Source organism: Zootoca vivipara, chromosome 8 (genome assembly GCF_963506605.1).
Source record: "Zootoca vivipara chromosome 8, rZooViv1.1, whole genome shotgun sequence".
Lineage (NCBI taxonomy): Eukaryota > Metazoa > Chordata > Lepidosauria > Squamata > Lacertidae > Zootoca > Zootoca vivipara.
Genome location: NC_083283.1, coordinates 56,939,051 through 56,959,150, shown reverse-complemented (window position 1 = coordinate 56,959,150; position 20,100 = coordinate 56,939,051). Strand labels below are relative to the sequence as shown.

General features: G+C 39.7%; 2 protein-coding genes across 6 annotated transcripts; one reads left to right on the top strand and one right to left on the bottom strand.

Annotated features, from left to right (window-relative positions):
- Window positions 1-170: 170 nt before the first annotated feature.
- LOC118090275 (probable 2-ketogluconate reductase) lies at window positions 171-8,128 on the bottom strand. 4 transcript variants are annotated; one of them, XM_060277935.1, is made up of 7 exons: window positions 7,878-8,045; window positions 6,580-6,780; window positions 4,431-4,815; window positions 3,624-3,795; window positions 2,278-2,456; window positions 1,520-1,616; window positions 171-519 (listed from the first exon to the last, which is right to left on the bottom strand). In XM_060277935.1, exons 1-7 carry the CDS (start codon window positions 7,956-7,958, stop codon window positions 363-365), a joined length of 1,272 nt encoding a protein of 423 aa, XP_060133918.1. In that variant the 5' UTR covers window positions 7,959-8,045; the 3' UTR covers window positions 171-362. The 4 variants fall into 4 exon arrangements, with proteins under 4 accessions (XP_060133918.1, XP_034981687.1, XP_060133919.1 ...); XM_035125796.2 differs by lacking the exon at window positions 7,878-8,045 and adding an exon at window positions 8,060-8,128 and having other exon boundaries at window positions 173-519; XM_060277936.1 differs by lacking the exon at window positions 7,878-8,045 and adding an exon at window positions 7,324-7,865 and having other exon boundaries at window positions 173-519.
- A 31-nt stretch (window positions 8,129-8,159) lies between these two features.
- Window positions 8,160-14,487, top strand: TXNL4A (thioredoxin like 4A). 2 transcript variants are annotated; one of them, XM_035125799.2, is made up of 4 exons: window positions 8,160-8,344; window positions 9,502-9,674; window positions 13,186-13,289; window positions 13,665-14,487. In XM_035125799.2, exons 2-4 carry the CDS (start codon window positions 9,522-9,524, stop codon window positions 13,834-13,836), a joined length of 429 nt encoding a protein of 142 aa, XP_034981690.1. In that variant the 5' UTR covers window positions 8,160-8,344; window positions 9,502-9,521; the 3' UTR covers window positions 13,837-14,487. The 2 variants fall into 2 exon arrangements, with proteins under 2 accessions (XP_034981690.1, XP_034981691.1); XM_035125800.2 differs by lacking the exon at window positions 8,160-8,344 and adding an exon at window positions 11,583-11,662 and having other exon boundaries at window positions 9,538-9,674.
- The last annotated feature ends 5,613 nt before the right edge of the window (window positions 14,488-20,100 follow it).

Below are 20,100 nucleotides of genomic sequence, written 5' to 3'. Positions count from 1 at the left end.
CATCCTTCTCCTTCTGTGCTGTGTGCAGCAATGTAAGTAAACAACTTGAAATGCAGTGGGAAAAAACAACTTGGCTGCATTTCAAGTGGCTAATATTTACATAGCCTTACTACATAATGTATTTGCTATCATACAAACGTGCATATCTGTTTTGGGCTGGAAGAATCAGAAAGCCAGCTGTTGCGCTCAAAAGCCTTGGAGCAACATTTATTAGTTCTTTTACTTAAGAATATAATTACAGAAAATAGGAGGCCATAAATGAAAACTACGTAGGATGAGTTTTGATTCTCATACACCATTGTTACTTAGCAGTTAATGTCCTTTTGCTGACCAGCCATTGATTATTAATGTTCTCCATCAAACTATTGGGTGATCACTTCACTAGGAATGGGGAGGTCATTGAGAACAGCCTGTATATTTTCCACTGCTTCTTCTGTCATCATAAGCAGGGCTTGCACAGTTGCAGTTCCAATGTGAGGAGTTATAATAACATTCTTCAGTTGCAATAATGGGTGATCCCTGCAAGAAAGCCATAACAGAAAAATCAGAAGTCATCTGGCACAGGCAGATCAAAGGAACTATATTGCTATATGACTGCACTGAAAAAGACTCAAAATGGGGGAAAATAGTGTTAGCTTCCACTGAGCTGTCTTCTATACATTGTGTGGGTCACAATCATTAAGTGTGATATGATCTACTAAACCATTATAGGGAGTTAGCCCTATGAAGATCTGCTTTTGAGTGACTGGTGCTCTGAATCAAACTTCTCATCGCCTATAAACTTGTTTGTATGGCAGTACTGTTAGACAGAAAGCTTAGAACGATGCAGTCTATATTCGAGGCTTAGAACAAGAACTCCCCCTTACAATTCTGCTCTATTTTTGCATCTCAAATGCACGGTACAGGTTTGAGTGAAAATGAATTACAGCAGCAAAACAAATTTTGCCACCTACTATACAATCTGAAGGTTGTTTTGTTTCAAAGAGTTAGAGGGCAAAGGAAAAGGATTTGAGACCTCGGGACAAGGGACAGGTTGCTATCTCAGCCCTGAATGCAAGTGCTATTGTGTTGTTGGGTTATATTTAATACCTCTACCATCATGATTTCTTGTGTTACTTCAGTTTGTTTAAATCCAAATACTCTGAGACTCTGGTCAGTCAGAAGAAATGGCAAAATGACTTACAGAAGGCATATTTATGACTATCCATACACACAGATTTCTGAACACATCAAGCATTAAGAAGTCTGATTAAAATGGATTTTAAAAACCCCCAAAAAGAAAATTGGTGACAATGTATGTCCCTCATAGCACATATTATCAACATTGTAATATGACAGTAGGTCATGCTGGCTCAGGAACGGGACACAGGGAAAAGAGGCAGCAGCAGAGGAGGCAACAGAGGCAAACCATGATCATCTATGCCTTAATGTTGAAGTTTTGGACCAATGAATAATAATTATTCCATGTCAGAACTAAAACAACAACAATAAAGGTGGGGGTTTTTTTGTGATATTTTACCTTGGCAGTGGTTCAGGGTGAGTCACATCTAAAGCTGCAGCCTTAATAACTCCATTTTTGAGCGCTTCTACCAAGGCATCTTGATCAACTACTGCACCTGATACGGACAGAACTTTGATGTCAATAATCACAACAAGAAAGTCATAAAGTAGCTCATGATAAGGACTGAGAGCTCGTTTCTGTGCATTGTTCACTTGAAAAGCACAACATTGTGTCCAGTGGAGTAAATGCCTAGGTAAGTGTTCTTAGGATTGCAGCCAAAGAACACATTTTAAGGAGCTAAGGGTCTCTCCACATTATCTCTCCAAACACATTTTGATTGACCCAAAATAGGAAAAATGAAATCCAGTCCTTCATCCATTTCCTTTGCAGCAAACCTGTTAAAGTTCACCAATAAAGCCACTTCATGTGATGTTGGCCTTCCATCCTTCTACATCTGGATTAGGGTGTAATGAAACCCGTAGCTGTGCCAAATCCAATGTACCCAAAATATGTTGCTTCATCGCTGAATTTTCCCTTTCTTTTTATTGAATACCATACTCCTGATCCCCGCCCCCATACTACTGGTTTCAAAATAACCCATATTGATTCCTGACACTGAAAATTGATTGTCGGCCTCACCCTTTATTAGTGCTGGTGAAATGTATAACCTTTCACAAACAAAAATACAAAGAAAAGGATGGAATATATGCAAAAATAGTTATTTGAAAAAATGTATATAGCTGAAGTTTACATTTAGGTAGTCACACATCCCCTACCTCTGCAGATGTTGATGAGAGTAGCTGTGGGTTTCATCAGCTGCAGCTCTCTTTTCCCAATGAGCTTGTGCGTCTCAGGTGTCAGATTCACAACCAACATCACAAAGTCAGACCGTCGGAGCAAGTCTTCTATGTTTCTGCAGTAAGTGGCACCAACTGCCTGTTCTTCCTCCTCTTTCCTGGAAGGAAGGAAATAAATGTGACCATTGTCACTTATACTAGTAACTCTAGTCCCTGGAGCTACTAGGGCAGCATTTAAAGTCCACTGCATCCCTCCCTATTCAATGCAGCATCCATGTGAACATCAGTGTTGCTCCTTGCATGGTGCTACACGCTTGCCTTTCAAGGCAGCCAAAAGGCATTGCTAAAGGATGCTGGCTGATCATGGGAATCTGAAAATTTGAGGAACACGGGAGCCTGCATGTGTTTCTGGTTAGCAGTGATTTTTTTTTAAAAAAATGTTTACTATCCTTTGAAAAGATCTTCTAGTCCTCTAGTGCACCTTCTTGTGTTGATTGCTTTAGGTGTTGATTGCCAATACTGGAGATAAGCAAAATTACCCTTATTTTGTATGTGTCGCACTGTGCATGCTGCAAAAAGAGATTCAAGACAAAAATCTAATAAATCCTTATTTATATATTAATTCTGAACAGGCAGGGGTGTGTGTGTGGTCGTTTTACCATATTCTAAGTCTGAAAATCACCATGTCTTTAAAAATCACTTGCTTTCCACTTCAGTATTCAAATATTAGCAAGAAAAATCATCATACATGTAGGTTTGCCATGCGTCCAGGAATTCCCGGACATGTCGTCTTTTGGGATCCTACATGCCCATCGGGTGTGTGTGATTTTACATTTTAAAGCAAATGTCCTGCATTTTTTGTGGGGGTTCTTTTGTGGGGGTGGTGGCTCTAGTTCAGGCTCAGCAGTGGCGGAGGCACTATTGAGCGATTGCCCTAAGGAAGCCCAACAACTTTTTGTGTCCAGACTTTTACCTCTTGAAATATGGCAACCCTACCATACAATGACTTTTCCACTTTAATGGTAGAGATGAAAATAGTCTCAACTGATGGAGGAATTGTTTTTTTGTCTCTCTCAGCCCCTTAGCCTCCATGACTACACACAGACTGACACTGTAACATGGTGCAGAGATTGGTAGTTTCGAGCAACTGCTTCCAACAGACTTTGAAGCCTAGATTACCAATACATTGCAAGTTAAATAACTAAGGCTGAGGTCTTGTAGATATCTACTCAGGAGTAAGCCCCACTGAGATCCATGAGACTTACTCCCATGCTAATTTTGCACGGGCTGCGCTGCACTGTACAACACCTTCATCAAAGATATACCTACGGTTCCTGTTGTGATAAAGGATGTTCATGTCAAAAGCTTTTGCTCTCTTGGCTACTTTATACCCAATGCTGCCCATCCCAATGATACCAAGAGTGGCCCGGGTAACTTCTACTCCCAGCCAGTCAACCGCAAAATGTGTGGTATCTGGAGATGTTGCAATATGACAGCCTAAGAAACAAAAGCAGAAGCCACACAGCAGCGAATGAGAAACAATAGTGTTAGTACTTACAACAGCTTTAATTCAGAAATGAGAAAACATGCCTGCACTATTTACAATAGTTATTGAAAATCAGAAGACAGCTCTAAATGGGAGTCCCTGTAAGGCATACCGGTATTTCTACTTAGAATTTGTACAGTAAGCAGCACATAAAAATATAGGTGGGAAAATAAATTTAGGGAATAAGGTAGCAGAATCCATCACCGTTAAATCTAGTTAAGGAATTTCATATGGAAAGATTAGAGAAAACATCTGTTCAAGAGTTTGAAGAGCTTCAACACATCAAGGTTTAAAATGTTGAGCTAAATGGGTATTGGCTGACTCAATTTCAGTTACAAACTAGAAGCAAGCCAAAAATTGGAGTACTGTACTCCATAATTTTCAGTTTAAAGGGTAATTTCTACTGGTACTTGGTACCTGAATAGCTAGAAAAGGGAGCAAATACCTGTATTATTATTTATCAGTATATCATGGGCATTATCATGTAACTATTGATCAGCTGATCCAAGGACTGATTGATATTGGGAGTGGTGAACTCAAAATCTGCACAACAACTTACATAAACTGCAAGAGAAAATGACTTTACCTTCCACTAGTCTTCTTGCAGATGCCAGCATTAAGGCCATGCCTATGTCTGCTGTGGAGTCAGAAACAGCATGTGGGGTGTTGGTGACTTTTACTCCAAAGCTCGAAATCAGTTTCAAGTCCAAATGATTCACTCCCACCCCTGAGTTTGCTACCACCTTTAGGCTGGGCAAGCTTTCAAGAAGTTCCCGGTCAATGAGAGGTCTGCACTCAAATACAAAAATGGACTTGATCTTTTCACGAAGTTCATCCTTGTTTCTGTGAAACTCTCTCAGGGTGATGAGCTTGAAGTGTTTCTTAAGGAATTCCACATGGCTCTCCAGTACACCAAATGCACCTCCTATTTCACAGATCAAAACGCCTGGCAGTTCTTTTTCTCCCATACCCTGAAGAAAAGGGGATGACGAGAAATGTTAAACAGAAAACTAGGCTTTCATAAAGCCACTGGAAAATATCCAAGGATGTAAAGTGGAGTCTCAGTATTCTGCATTATTCTATATTAACAGTTAGACAGTCTCTGACAATAATTACATTTTGTTGGGTGCTTAAAACATCTATTTCTAAAAGCGTTCCCAGAAGGATGAGCTGACTCACAGGCAGTATCGGATTTCTCTTTAGAGATCCGCTTTATTTCTTTCTATTTCCTGTTTTTTAATGTTGTTGTACACTACTATGGCATTTTGTGGTGTTTAGATATTTATAAAGATTTTATACAAAAATACTGGTACATAAGAAAAAGAATATGCCCAGGAGGAATTAATTTACAACAGGATTTAATTGCAACAGATGACTTTCTACATGCGAATTTTCTTGCCCAATTGTGGCAATAAGATACTACAATGTAATGATAAAGCTGTATTCATCATGTAAGATGCAGGGAAAATGCTTCGTTGCTGGAGTGGAGTGGGATCCTCTCTAAAAATGTCTGAGAATGCTTCATGCTGATCAAATTAGCCTTTTTTCAGTTTTGATTCCAATTGTGTCAGCTTCTGTACAAAAACTGAGCTGCAGCCTGTCATAGAAGTGGTTACAGGACAAAAAACTTCACAAGATTTAGCTGCTTATCTTTTAATAGAAACACCAACATCAACTCATTTTGTTCATCCTAAAAGAAGGACAGCATACACTACTTTGGATGATTTATCAGGGGAAAAACCCTAGTAAATTATTGTTTCCTATACAGTATTTAAATATTGCTTAAATATTAAGGCACTAACCTTGTGGTCTTGAAAATAACAAATACAATATGTATATACAAGAAACAATGAATATGAAAAACTTCAAAACAATGTAATATAATCTAACATAAAACAATAAAATCCTTAAGCCCTCAAAACATAGCAGCACATTTTAAAAACTTCTTAAAGAATCAATGAACCCTTCCATCTTCAGCCTCCCTCTCGGCAAGGCACATCTTGGGTCACAATATACAACTCTCACCCCACTAAAACATACACATCACACCCAAATTCTGCCTTATATGTATGCTTCAACCCACAAAAGAGGGACTCCATTAGTTACTGCCTTCTATGATATGCTTACTGGACTTCTGTCTAATATGAGCAATACATTTAAGTGAAAAGGCATCATGTAACACGGCGGACCCTTCCATATAATTATCAGTTGTGGTGTGTGAGGCAGTGTGTTCAAAATGGAAGGCTGTGGGCAGCGCTATTTTTCTAGAAAAAGAGGTGCCATAACTCACCATGAACACTTCCCTCGTTCTCTTTGAATGGCAATGGAGCACACCTGAGAGGTGGCGGAACACCTGTCTTGCAGCACTGGAATAGTTTACATCTGTCTTTCCACATATTTTGTCAGCAGTGAGTTTTGCCAAAGAGTCACTTTGATTGGCAGCAACCCCATTCCATTCCCAGGATGCAATTAAATATAGGTGGCTATAATTTGGTCCAGGGGCTACTAGTACAAGTACCCTCAGCTGATTCCTGCTAAGGAATAAAATCTCTGTTTTTCAGCAAGCTAGAGATAAGAATAGTAATTCCTTCACTCATTGCCTTGACATGCAATATAGACACATGGCTTTATATTTACAGTATATATTATGTGATTAGCATAGATAATCACAATAAGCACTTTAATCCTAAACAGGAATATTTCTACAAGGCAATTTGCTTCCTCCTGGTACTAACCTTGGCCTGATAAGCTGCTCCCCCAGTGCTGTTTTGCTCAGTTCTGTAGCTTTGCACACTGGTAGTGTTTGTCTTTGCCCAGTGAGACCAATGCTTGCTGGAGACTTTCACCCAGGCGGCAGGCAGGCGAACAGACTGTGCCAAGCAGAAGGCTTTAACTCTGAGCATAATCCTACATAAAACACAGTGTTTTGGGAACACCTGTCCAAGAAACAACAATTTAAATCTAAGCTAGTGTTGTGAAAGTTTAGCAGATACTAAAGTAGACATTTCTAAATAAAAAGGAAGTAACAGTACAATTATATTCTAAAAAACCTTTGTGGAGTCAGCAAAATAAATCACTCAAAATAATTATGTTTAAAACTTTTAACAAAGATTACACCAAGATTAACAACACCTTCTGCTGTAACTAACTTACCAGTTTTGGTTGGGGAGGTGGATTAAACAATGTCTGCGTATTTCTTGATTCCTACAGTACACAGTGTGTATAGCACCGAGTACAGCCAGTTCTTTAACTGTGTGCTTTTAAGGCCCCTTAGCTGGCCTGGCTCTGCCTGAATGTGAGCTATGCACACAGCACATCTGTTCCTTAGTACCGTACGTACACATTGCTAACAAGGATGTATCCCAGTCTTATACTTGGGTTTCCAGATATTTATTAACAGCATTTAATTCTCAATTAAAAATAAATGCTCAATGTATTATCAGTTAGGAGCCAAGGAAATATTCATTACAGTAGCAAACCTGGATAAAACACATATGTGGTGGTGGTGGTGGTGGTGGTTGTTTAGTCGTTCAGTCGTGTCCGACTCTTCGTGACCCCATGGACCAGAGCACGCCAGGCACTCCTGTCTTCCACTATCTCCCGCAGTTTGGTCAGACTCATGTTGGTGGCTTCGAGAACACTGTCCAACCATCTCGTCCTCTGTCGTCCCCTTCTCCTTGTGCCCTCAATCTTTCCCAAAATCAGGGTTTTTTGTGGTTGCTATGTTATGTGGTACATATGTGGTAGCTATGTTTATTTTGCCCTGTCTACAGTGCAAGAATATGACAGGGACAAGCCATTATCAGCCCATGTTTTCATAGTTTACACATGGTGCTAAAATATGTAAATGCATATCTATGTAAAAACAATATGTATTAAGGCTCTCTAGGATAAATACACTTCAAAGGGACCACGTGGTTTGAAGCTGGCAAGAGGCTTAATTTGCAAGTCTCTGCCCGCCGGAGGGGGCAATGGCAAGAACTGCGGCCAGACGCGAGCAATCAATCCTAGCTCTCGATTTGCTTTTACTTACGGGTTGGAAGAAACCATCAAAACGAAGAATTCCTCTATACAAGCTTTCGGCGGACAACCTTTCCCAAACGGTTGACGTCATCCCATAGTCTATGGCAGCCACCTACGTGGGCTTCATAGTTGTCAGAACCACTCTCTTCTACGCACCAAGTACCCGTTTTACCAGATCGGTTCCCCCCTTACCTCTCTTTCTTTTTGCAATGGACTCGTCCCCATCGCTCAGGCGTCGATGAAAGAACAGCCATTCCACTTCCGTCGTGAAATGAAGCTCTCCGGAAGTGGCGAAATAAAAGGCGGGCAAACGGCTTCATTTGCCCTCGCGGGGCTAAGCGTAGCGCTGCATTAGGCGGCGCTTACCCCCTACCCCGCTTGGCCTCTAAGTTCGGCGGCCGCCGGTCGTTGCGAGTGCGCACGTGTCCTTCAAGGCGACTGTGGGGAGCCGTTACAGCCGTTATTCCTTTGCGTTCGGTGAGTGGCTGTTATCTAGCGGGCTGGAGTCCGCGGGCGGGTGAACGGTCGGGAGACTGAGGAGTTCAGCGGCGTTAGGAGGGCCGCAAGCTCCCCATCCCTTGGGGTTTGCAGGATCCCACGGAACCTTAAACTGGTCTCGGGTTTCCTTACCCCACTCTGTCTCACAGCCCGTGCCATAGCCCTGGTCAAGATGACGCTACCCTATTTATACACTGTATAAAAAAAACCCTGAACACGCAGGAAAGCAGCTGGAACGTGAGGGAAGAGGACTTAACTAAGAGGATGTAAGATAAAATGGTTTCAAAAGGCATGGGCATATGATAGACACTTCACCTAGATAGATCAGGCTCGATGTCAGGGGAAGGTGTTACAGATCCAGGGCACAAATCACGAAAATGCCCTTATCCCAGGATAATTGAAGGTTTATCCTTCAGTTTAAGGGCCTCTTAAAAATGATATTGATATTTGGGGTGTATCATATTGTATTGGTCCTGTCTATCTTTTTGGTTCCAGGTCATTTAGAGCAGGCATGTCCAACTCCCAAGAGACTGTGATCAACTCACAGTATAAAAAACTGACAGTGATCTAGCCATGGGAGGATGCACCAGAGTTGTTGAGCTTTTTTTTTTTTTTTTTGAATAGAGATAGCTAGGGGTCCAAGGATTGACCTGGGGATCAGGATTGACCTGGAACACCCCGTGATCAACCAGTAGATTGCATTTGACCTGTTGGACTTGCCTGATTAGAACCTTTAACATTAACCTTTAATCATGCCCTTGTTTTCTCTTTGCTGACCCCAGCCAGACCCCAAAGTCACCTCTAAGTTCTTCTGTTCCTTCCTTTTGGAGAGAACAATCTGAACTTATTACCAACTGTCATGGACCAGAAGAATTGACCTCCCCCATCAACACATCCCTAATTATGTCACACCATTGACTATGCAGTCTGCTGTGGTAGCTTAACCTGGCTGGACTAATGGGGTAAACTGATTATATAACAATTTGCTTGCCTTACACAAGAATTCACTTCAAGAGTTTACCAGTCAAAATCTAACAAATTGTTTTGTCTTGAATCAAACCTTTTTTTGTTGTTGTAACATTGAGCATAGTGAACCTGAACTGTAAATTCTTGTCTTGTTCTGTTTTCTCCTACAGGTCTTTCACATATTTTGAAAATGTCGTATATGCTTCCACATTTACACAATGGCTGGCAAGTAGACCAGGCCATTCTTTCAGAAGAAGACCGTGTGGTGGTCATTCGTTTTGGGCATGACTGGGATCCAACATGTATGAAAATGGACGAAGTTTTATATAGTATTGCTGAGAAGGTATTTCATTTTTATTAATATTGTATTATATCTGTTTAATCCAAATTTATATATTAAACCAAGTACATAAGCTTATGAGAAAACATGCCAATTATTTTGTTTATACTTTATCTAAGAAGGAACAACTGAAATGCATGGTTTTTATGTAAAATACTTTTTTCAGTAAAGGTTGCACGCATCCAGAGTCATGTGAGTAAGCTCCCTCTTATACCACAAGACTTCCCCTCTGCCCTCTGTAGCACTCCTGAAATCTGCCTGAGGGTCTTCCAACCCCCTGGAGCACAATTTTGTGGGAGGGGAGCAAAGAAAAGTTTATATTATGCTATAATAAGGAATTATCTTGGTTCTTGTTAGAATACAAAAGTTACTGGCTTTTCTAAACTTGTAGTCTTTGTGGTTGCAATGAATGAAACTGAATTAGGAGGCAGCACAAGGCAAAATTCTTGTATTTCTTCAATGTTATATTGCCATTTGTTTGATTGCTTTATGCAGCTGTGGTCCTTTAATTTTATTGTTAACTGTTAATTACTGTAGAGTAATTATTTTCAAATCAGCCTTTCTACTGAAAAACTCTTTACGAGGCATCCTCAACCTCGGCCCTCCAGATGTTTTGAGACTACAATTCTCATCATCCCTGACCACCGGTCCTGCTAGCTAGGGATCATGGGAGTTGTAGGCCAAAAACATGAGGGCCAAGGTTGAGGAAGCTTGCTTTTTACCTATCTGCTGCAGCACTCCTGCATTATTGAAGAAAGTTCTAGGGGTATAACTACCTCATGTAAAGGCCTGGATAAGCCTTTCAGATCTTATTATTGCATCATCTTAATTGAAATTATATCCTAGAATGGAACCCTAATTTTCCCACAGCTTTGTATCAGAGAGGAAGATTGATAGGGATTTGCAAACCACAGTTTAGGGTAGACCTAATGCTGATCTGAATATTTATCTAACCTGTTTATCATTAAAAATGATCCCAGAATGGTTTACAATATACAAAATAAATACATCACTCGCAATCAAATCATTTTCATAAAACAAATAAAATGCTAAAAATTCTTAATCACAACAGATTGATAAGTCACTGAGAGTAGGCTACACAACAGTATACCAGTTTAGCAAAAAAACCTGGGCGAATAGGTATGTTTTTAACTGATGCTGAAAATCTATCAGTTTCACCACCAGTTGGATCTGGGAAAGAAGGACATTCCACAGTTTGGGTGCTGATATTAAGAATGCCTTCAAGCCCCTGATAAGCTTCCAGGAACCCCTGCATTATTGGAACATAGTTTGAAAAACAGTGTTCTGTATCATTGTAAAGAATTTACTTGCATGGGTGGTAGATGAGGGAGGTTTGGTGTATATTTTAAAGCAGCAAATATGCTAAAGGTAGTTGCAGAAGTTATGGGGGCTGAAATAAAATGGGACTCTTTCTGTCACTTGAAGGGCACCTTTGGATCTAATCTTATATAAAATTGCATTGCAGAAGTTTTCATGAAAACAAAAATAATAAAATTCATACATATGCTATTAATAACAGCATAGAATGGTTTCATTCAAACTGTTATGAAAACAATTCTAAAGGCAATCCAACTGCTTGTATTGCTGCTTCTGAACAATAAAAGGCAAATTGACTTTAAACATCAGGGCAAATATAATAAGTTCATGTACCAAAATTGAGACAACCATTGAGTATTTTGACATTTTAAAGGAAAATATAGCTAGAAATATTAATAGGTGGGAGAAACATTGTCAAGGAAATGACAAGGAAAAGGACATAATATTCTTTGGAATACTTTTATAGGTAGTAGTAGTTGGAAAACTAGTAAGTTGGCAAGCATATCGGCACTTAAATTTTAATGTGGGGGAAAAGAGCAATGTAACTTTGTATTTAAACATCTCCCTCTGCAGAAATAAGCAGATTAAAAAAGGTCATCCTTCCTCATCTTCTTGCTAACAAGTCCTGTTCGGATATCACTGCTGTACAAAGAGTGAGTAATCAGTTGTACTGCATATTTACACTAGAACAATCATGCAAACCTATTATGTTACAGTTATATTCTGCATTGGGAGAAAATTTAGTTGACAGTGAGCACTAAAGTTTCCAGTTTCCATGCTGGTCACTTTCTTAGATAGAATTTCCAGTAAGTGCAGCTTGTTCCTCCACTATTTGTGCTCCTTCTCTGATACACTATGCATAATTTCCAATATAACCATGCAGTTCTGGGGTGTAAATGGTAACATGCGTGTTTTGGACAACAGTGACTTCCTGTCAGGTCCAGCAAAACAAAAAGTTTGCCAATATGTGCCGCTAAAGAAAAAGGCTTTTAAGAATATTTGTCTACTTCTGTTCTTATAAATTGCATATCTGACCCCATCATCACTATAAACATTTAAAGCGGTGTCATACCATTTTAAACAGCCAAAGGACTCTTAGAACTAGTTTGTCAAAGGAGCTGAGAGCTGCTAGGAGACCCCTATTCCCTCACAAAGCTAAAATTCCCATAGTTCCCCGGGAGATGGATTGATTGTAAAACCATTCTGGAAATTACTGTTTTGTAAGCGGAATGGGGTCTCTCTGTCTCTAGCATTCAAAATCAAAAATGAACTCCTTGGCATAATGAGACTTTTTATTTCCTGGTCTTTGAGCATTGAGAGTTTGTCATGTTTTAGGGTTTTAATACTAACACAAGGGTCAAATATTTTTAAATTTTCAGAATTCTCAATAAGTCTTGTAAGTGCCTTAAGAAATTTCACTGTATTAAAAAATAGATACAGTACTTATGCATAGGTTCTTACAGGTTTATGTGTATGTTAGTGTGCTGCAGAGGTTTTCAACCTTTTTGGGTCCACGGCTCACTTTACCAACTACATTCTTTCTGTCCCCCGCCCCCCCTGTGAGGCTCAGAAGCCCAGTTATGTATTGTGAATTTTTAGAAGGGATATTTACTGAGACTTTTTGTAGGTCTCATAGGAGATACTGGTGGGTACACTGTGGCCCACAGACACCACACTGGAGATCCCTGACCTTCTTGTCTTTCCTCCTTCCCAAATCTCATATTTGCTAGTAAAGTAAGTCTGAAGTGTTAAACTCATTGGCAATTGCAGAACAGTGTATTTTTTAAAATCAAGCTGTTTCAATCATCACTGCCACTGTATCAGTATGACCTATTGCATTGGGTGGGAGCTGTAAACTAATGAAGATTATGTGCAAATTAATACTGAACAACTATAACACCTTGAGATTTTCTAAAGCTTGCAGAAGAACAAACATTGAATTCCGGCTGCTATTGGGTATAGTGCAAATGGATCAGACCTGAACATATCTAAAATATAAAACCACATTCTGTTTTTCAGTTCATGTTATGTGTCTTTCGTTTTGAAACAAAATGGGAAACACTTGTATCCTTTGGGAAGCAAATCCCAGTGAGCATGTTTCTCTGTAAACCTTTCACTATTGTGAAGCTATTCTGCTTACAATTAATGTTTTAGAACATACATTTCTCTCCCACAGGTGAAAAATTTTGCTGTTATTTATCTTGTGGATATCACCGAAGTGCCAGACTTCAACAAGATGTACGAACTGTACGATCCCTGTACAGTCATGTTTTTCTTCAGGTATATTATAACTTGTGTATTTTCAGCTGACTTTTTCCAGACTTTTTGTAATTTTTGACCGGATCTGTTTATTTGTGTCATGTAGTGCAACTAAATAAGCTGCAGAATAGAGTAACTTTATTGATGTCCGTAATGTACTACAAATTTCTGTTGAATACCACTGGTACAGCACTGGATACAACCCCATTAATCTAATCTAGTTTTAGTATAAAGGAAATATACATCAAAGTAAATCACTCCATCTTGCCCAAATGTAGGATGGAGATAGTTAGGGAGGGAGGAGTATATATTGCAGAACATGAGGTTTAAATGAAATACTATGTAACTATAATATATTAATAATTTCCTTCCCCATTTTTCTTTTCTTTCTTAAAGAAACAAACACATAATGATTGATTTAGGCACTGGTAACAACAACAAAATTAACTGGGCAATGGAGGACAAACAAGAGATGATTGACATCATAGAAACAGTTTATAGAGGAGCACGTAAAGGTAGAGGTCTTGTTGTATCACCCAAGGACTACTCAACCAAGTACAGATATTGATCATTTGATCATTTTACTACAAGTCTACTTCTGGAGTTTCGTAAACTCAAACTTTGTATAAAGTATTCTTTCCTGCTTTCGTCTCCATTGTGAATATATTTTTGAATTTATGTAAATATGTTCTTATTTTTTATGCAAAAAAATCTTATTTGATTTTAGAAATAAAGTATGACTTTTACAAATAAAGTGTTTTGAATCTTCCATTTTTCAGAATATTATCCTTATAAAACTATTGTTTTCTATAGGAACAGATTGAGCTATGTCCAGTTGAAACATAACAAATGCCTCTAGACAACATAAACCATATTTCATCACAATATAAAAATACAGTACAGTGGTACCTTGGTACTTGAACGGTTTGGCTACCGAACACCGCAAGTAAGTGTTCCGGTTTGTGAACTTTTTTTGGAAGCCGAACATTGACACAGCTTCCGATTGAGTGCAGGAAGCTCCTGCAGCTAATTGGGAGCCACGCCTTGGTTTTTGAACCGTTTTGGGAGTCGGACAGACTCCCAGAACAGACTAAGTTTGAGAACCAAGATACCACTGTATATGTCCCACAAGGCACATTTTTGTAATTTGCTTGGATCCAAATACTGTTCTATCACCAGGTGGCTTGGGTTGGTGGTCAGGGGATATGGAGGTCTGTAGATAGGAGGGATAGGAATGAATTATCCCTCTTGTGTAAGCAAGTAGAAAGTGCTTTACAGAGCAGGAATTTTGGATTCAAGCAATTGTTTAAGGCCCACCTTTAGAATTTGGGAATCTAAAGTGTCATGGATACCAGAAAACATGCATAGCACCAACTGATCTTAATCACTGTAATATTAAGTAATCATTGTAATAAGGGAATCCAGTCAGTGTTTTATGTGTTCCACTTCCAGAGCCTAGAGCAGTTCCAGTATAGATTTTTCAAAAACAGTTGGAAGGCACACAGTACCCATTGCTGGCCAAAAAGAGATACATGTCCCAGGATGTCTTTGAAGAAAAAAGGCAACTTTCCTCCCGCCCTTTTATTTACTCCCCTCTTAGCATAATTATGCTATCTTTTTAAAAAGGTAAAGGGTGGTGCTGTGGTCTAAACCACTGAGACTCTTCAGCAGTTAGGTCAGCAGTTAGAATCCGTGTGATGGGGTGAGCTCCCATTGCTCTGTCCCAGCTTCTGCCAAACTAGCAGCTCGAAAGCATACCAGTGGAAGTAAATAGGTACCGCTGTGACAGGAAACTAAACGGCATTTGCATGCGCTCTGGCTTCCGTCACGGTGTTCTGTTGCGCCAGGTGGTTTAGTCATGCTGGCCACATGACCCAGAAAGCTGTCTGGACAAACGCTGGCTCCCTTGGCCTGAAGCAAGATGAGCGCCGCACCCCATGGTCAAGTTTGACTGGTCTTAACTGTCCAGGGGTCCTTTACCTTTACCTACTACAGTTTTTACTGAAAGGAGATGTATAGGAATTTCCTTCAAAAAGAAATATTTTGTTTGGCCTCTACACACAAACAACATTTTGTAGAAACAAAACTAAAACACTATAATTCATCAATGGCAATTCCTTATTTGTTTCAAAAGTATCCTCTCAGTTAAAAAATTATATTAATAATTTGGGGCCGCTCAGCCTCAGGGGGCCCTAATTCTGTGTGTATCTATAAATCTGCCACTGGTTCCTAGGTTTATTTGTGTAATTCACATAATTAATGGTGTTATTAATTGACATGGGCTTGTGTGCTTCTGGGTTACAGTTCTTACATAATTAAGACCTAATATCTTGAATTCATCCTGAGAATTAAAATCAATTTAGTTCTGGCTGGTCTGGGTTCCAGTGATGCAGCGGTCAGAGTTCAAAACATGCAACTCATACAGGTACTAGCCAGCCAATGGGGGAGGGAACCTAGGGGAATGCAAACTTCTGAACTTTCTCTCAATTTCATTATTCTTAGTATTGCCTTTTCTCATCTGGTGCTCATAACATTTATCCCTGTATGATCTACCAAAAGGAAAAGTAGGGTTGTTGAGCTTTATTTAGCTTTGCCCAAAGTTGTTGAGACCCAGGTGGCGCTGTGGGTTAAACCACTGAGCCTAGGGCTTGTCGATCAGAAGGTCGGCGGTTCGAATCCCTGTGACGGGGTGAGCTCCCGTTGCTTGGTCCCAGCTCCTGCCAACCTAGCAGTTCGAAAGCACGTCAAAATGCAAGTAGATAAATAGGAACCGCTACAGCGGGAAGGTAAACAGCGTTTCCATGTGCTGCTCTGGTTTGCCAGAAGTGGCTTTGTCATGCTGGCCACATGACCTGGAAGCTGTACGCCGGCTCCCTCGGCCAATAATGCGAGATGAGCACGCAACCCCAGAGTCGGTCACGACTGGACCTAATGGTCAGGGGTCCCTTTACCTTTAAAGTTGTTGAGCAAAAAAACTAGCACAGCGGATGTAGGGCAACCCTAGGGAAAGATAAGAACCCATGGGCAAAAATACAATGGAACTTACATGAACATAGTCTGTTCATATGCTGATAAAAATATGAATCACCATGGTCTTCACTGTTACAGTAAACTACGTTTCAGTGTTGGGGTGATTCCAATGTTAGACACTCAGGTAAACTTAAGTAGTCCACCGATCTCGGATGAATAATGACTTTGACTCATGCAAAACTTTGAAGAGCAAATGTTACCTTCATTAGAGAAATAATGAATACAAGTGATTATACATGTTCTGCTTGATTTTCTTTCACTATAGCCATTGCTGTGGTATAGAAAGATACTTAATCAGTTCCAAGTAGTAGGTTTTTTTTCATTTTCATGTCTTCCTCGTCAATGCTGTACAAAATGAATATTAGCATAAGGCTTGAGTTAAAATTAGGAAAATGAAACCATCAGGCCTGAATTAGGCCTCTAAATAGACTTTCATTATCACATTCCACATTTACATATGCTTCTAATTTATAATGAAAAGATTGCTATTGAATGAGCAGACACATTTTTTATACTAGAATATAGCGCCAGAATATTCTTATGAAAGAATATGTAGTTAAGCTAAACAGACATCTGGTATACCATTCTTCTGCAACATGCTATGTCTACTTAATTTTAGTTTCCCTGAACTATCTGTATCTGCGTGTCTTCCCTACACTCAGTTGAGTGCCATCTGTCTTGCAGAAACTCAGCTACATTTGCATTGTCATTAAGGTACTATGCATTCATACCTTCTTTTCCACACCCCAAGCACTTTTGAGTACAGTAGTACTTCTGGTTATGAATTTAATTTGTTTCGGGGTGCCGTGCACACCCCGAAAAATCTAACTAGAGGCGCTGCTTCTGCGTGCGCGCCGAAACACGGAAGTATACACTTCCGGGCTTGCCGCTGCCGTAACCTGGAGGTTACGCAACATGTGGTACCACTGTACTACTCAGTTGTTGAATTCACACTCTTAAAATAACTGCTTCTCTCATTGGCTTGAGTTAACTTCTACCTCTATTAGCCTGTTCATGCTTTAATATCAGAGGGGGATTTTCCTCACTTTCCATTGTTAGGAGATGCTAATTTGGTAATGACATGGAAGAGCCTTCTCTGGGAAGCCCAGTCCTATGCTCAGGATTTTTGACATGTAGGAGCTAAATGAAATGTACTAGTTTACTCAGGTACTTTAAATTTTGTTTGTAAAAAATGTATTTATTACTTTAAACATTTTAAATGAGTGATTGATTTAGCCTTCTCTGTTGAGCTGTTTGCTGGTGTTTTTAAGAAAGAAAAAAGTTTGTTTTGCAAAAGATTTTATCAATAAATCTGAAACCTTCGGGTATAGGGCGGTCATCATCATCACCACCACCATCATTGAAGAGTGGCTATTAATCTTCAAGCAATCAGTCAATCAATGTAATGTATTACTGCAGCCCAAACAAAAAGAACACTCACGAGTCTGAACTGGTGTTTCAAAAGTATTATACTCACAGATGACTATCAATACCACATTATTTTACAAAACCAGAATCTTACCGTTAGTTCTTCACTGGTGTTTTCTATCCCAGCTTGTGCCATTAGTCCAGTAACATGGTTCTCTAAATCATTTATGCGCTCGCCCATTTCATCTGGTAAAAAAGGTTAAAGAGCATTGTGCTTCTTTTCTGTGTCTTTAGTAATCATGTAGTGGAAAGACAGATTGCTCTTTCACCAGGAATTGTCTAATGCTCAGAGTGACATGAAACTGAAGGACATGCCAGTCAAGAGTGGTTTTGACTGAGAAAACAGGCTGCAATCCTATATGCATGCTCGGTGAATTCAATGGAACTTACTTCTGTGTAGGCATAGGATTTTTATTTTAAAGGCATTGGTCAGTATGACTGGTATAGCTTCTCTCTGGCCCTTTAATGGCCCTTGGTGGACTGAAATAAATAATAATAATAGTAATAATAAAATTTTATTTATACCCCGCCCTTCCCAGTCAAAACCGGGCTCAGGGCGGCTAACACCAATAAAATTACAATAAGACATAAAAGAAAACAATTAATTAAAATACAGATTAAAATACAATATTAAAATTTAAAATGCAGCCTCATTTTAAGTAGTCCATAAATCCAAACCATGAGGGAGGAAAACACAGGGGTCAGGCTGAATCCAACCCAAAGGCCAGGCGGAACAGCTCTGTCTTGCAGGCCCTGCGGAAAGATGACAAATCCTGCAGGGCTCTGGTCTCCTGTGAGAGAGCGTTCCACCAAGTTGGGACCAATACTGAAAAGGCCCTGGCCCTAGTTGAGGCCAATCTAGTCACCTTATGGCTCGGGATCTACAGAATATTGTTGTTTGTGGACCTTAAGGCCCTCTGTGGGGCATACCAGGAGAGGCGGTTCCGTAGGTACGAGGGTCCCAAGCCTCGGGCTGCTGGGCTTCCTTATGTTTTTGCATAAGATTTATTGGATTCCCATCACTGATTACTGTTCCAGGCAATTAGTACAATTTCTTTTTAGCAATTCTTATTACAATATATTTGAATGTATTTTTATCCAACTTTTAGAATCATAAGCAGTTATTTTGGGGAAAAAAGGTAATTATAAATCAAGCAGGTTATATAAATGGCTTCAAAAGTGTAATCAATTTGCAGAATTTGTGATATTAATTTTCGAAAATAAACTCAAAAGGATATTTCTTAGAAGTAATTTGTCTGCTAGTGCTTGAAAGTTTTCCTGTAACTGTTGTAGTAGATTTTCTGCCTGGGAAATAAAGATACTGTTAGCAAAATGTGTTTATGCTGTTGGAAAATGAGTCCATCAATTTGCTGTAATAAAATGGCATAAAAATAGTCGGCTTGGATTTTGTACACTGGGATAGGAAATGCTAACTGCATATTAAAGCTGACTAAAGGAAGATATTTTAAAGTGCATGTATACTCAGAAGAAATAAGAATGTCTTCCTACGTGCAATGGGCTTCATCACAACCCTGAATTTGCATAGAGTCAGGGCAGTGGAGCAAAAGAAAAGGCAGTTTGTATAACACTAGTGGCCATGGCATGGGAGTGAGAAGGGTTAAAGTAGTGGCTCAAAACAACAGGAGATTGAATAAAGGAGGAATGGAAGAAACTGAAAGGAGAACAGCAATTTTGAACATTGGCAGAGGTTTGCTTAAAGTACCTTCATACAATGGACTATTTTAGGGCTCCACATCCTTTATCTCTCTCACATGAGACAGCTAAGGAATGGAAGAGGGAAAAGGTTGAGTACAGTGAGAAGGAAATAATCCTGAAAGAAAAAAGTGGGTGCTTTAAACAAGTGCAGATGTCTGAGTAAAGTAGGAATGGAGGGACCCATGGGTGTAGCCAGGGAGAGCAGCTGCTTCCCTAAATCAAGTAAATAAATTCAAATACTTAACTGACCAATTGCATCACAGATAACTCGGTTCTGCCCCCAACGCAATGTCTGCCCCCTAAAATAAATCCTGGCTATGCCCATGGCTCAGGGACCAAGGAAAATTGTGGTTTAAAACAACAGTACAGTAAAGGTCTGGATAAAGTAAGGCTAGAGGGACCCAGAGGAAAAGTAAGATTTTGAATGGAAGAGCACAGTCCTATTGTCACTGAGAAGCTTTCTTAAGGGCAAAGGATATTGTAGCTGCCTCACTATGAATGTGGAGAGAGAATTTCATTATTGGAGACCTCTTTGTTGTGGCCGTAGAGCAGGCATCCCCAAACTTCGGCCCTCCAGATGTTTTGGACTACGATTCCCACCTTCCCTGACCACTGGTCCTGTTAGCTAGGGATCATGGGAATTGTAGGCCAAAACATC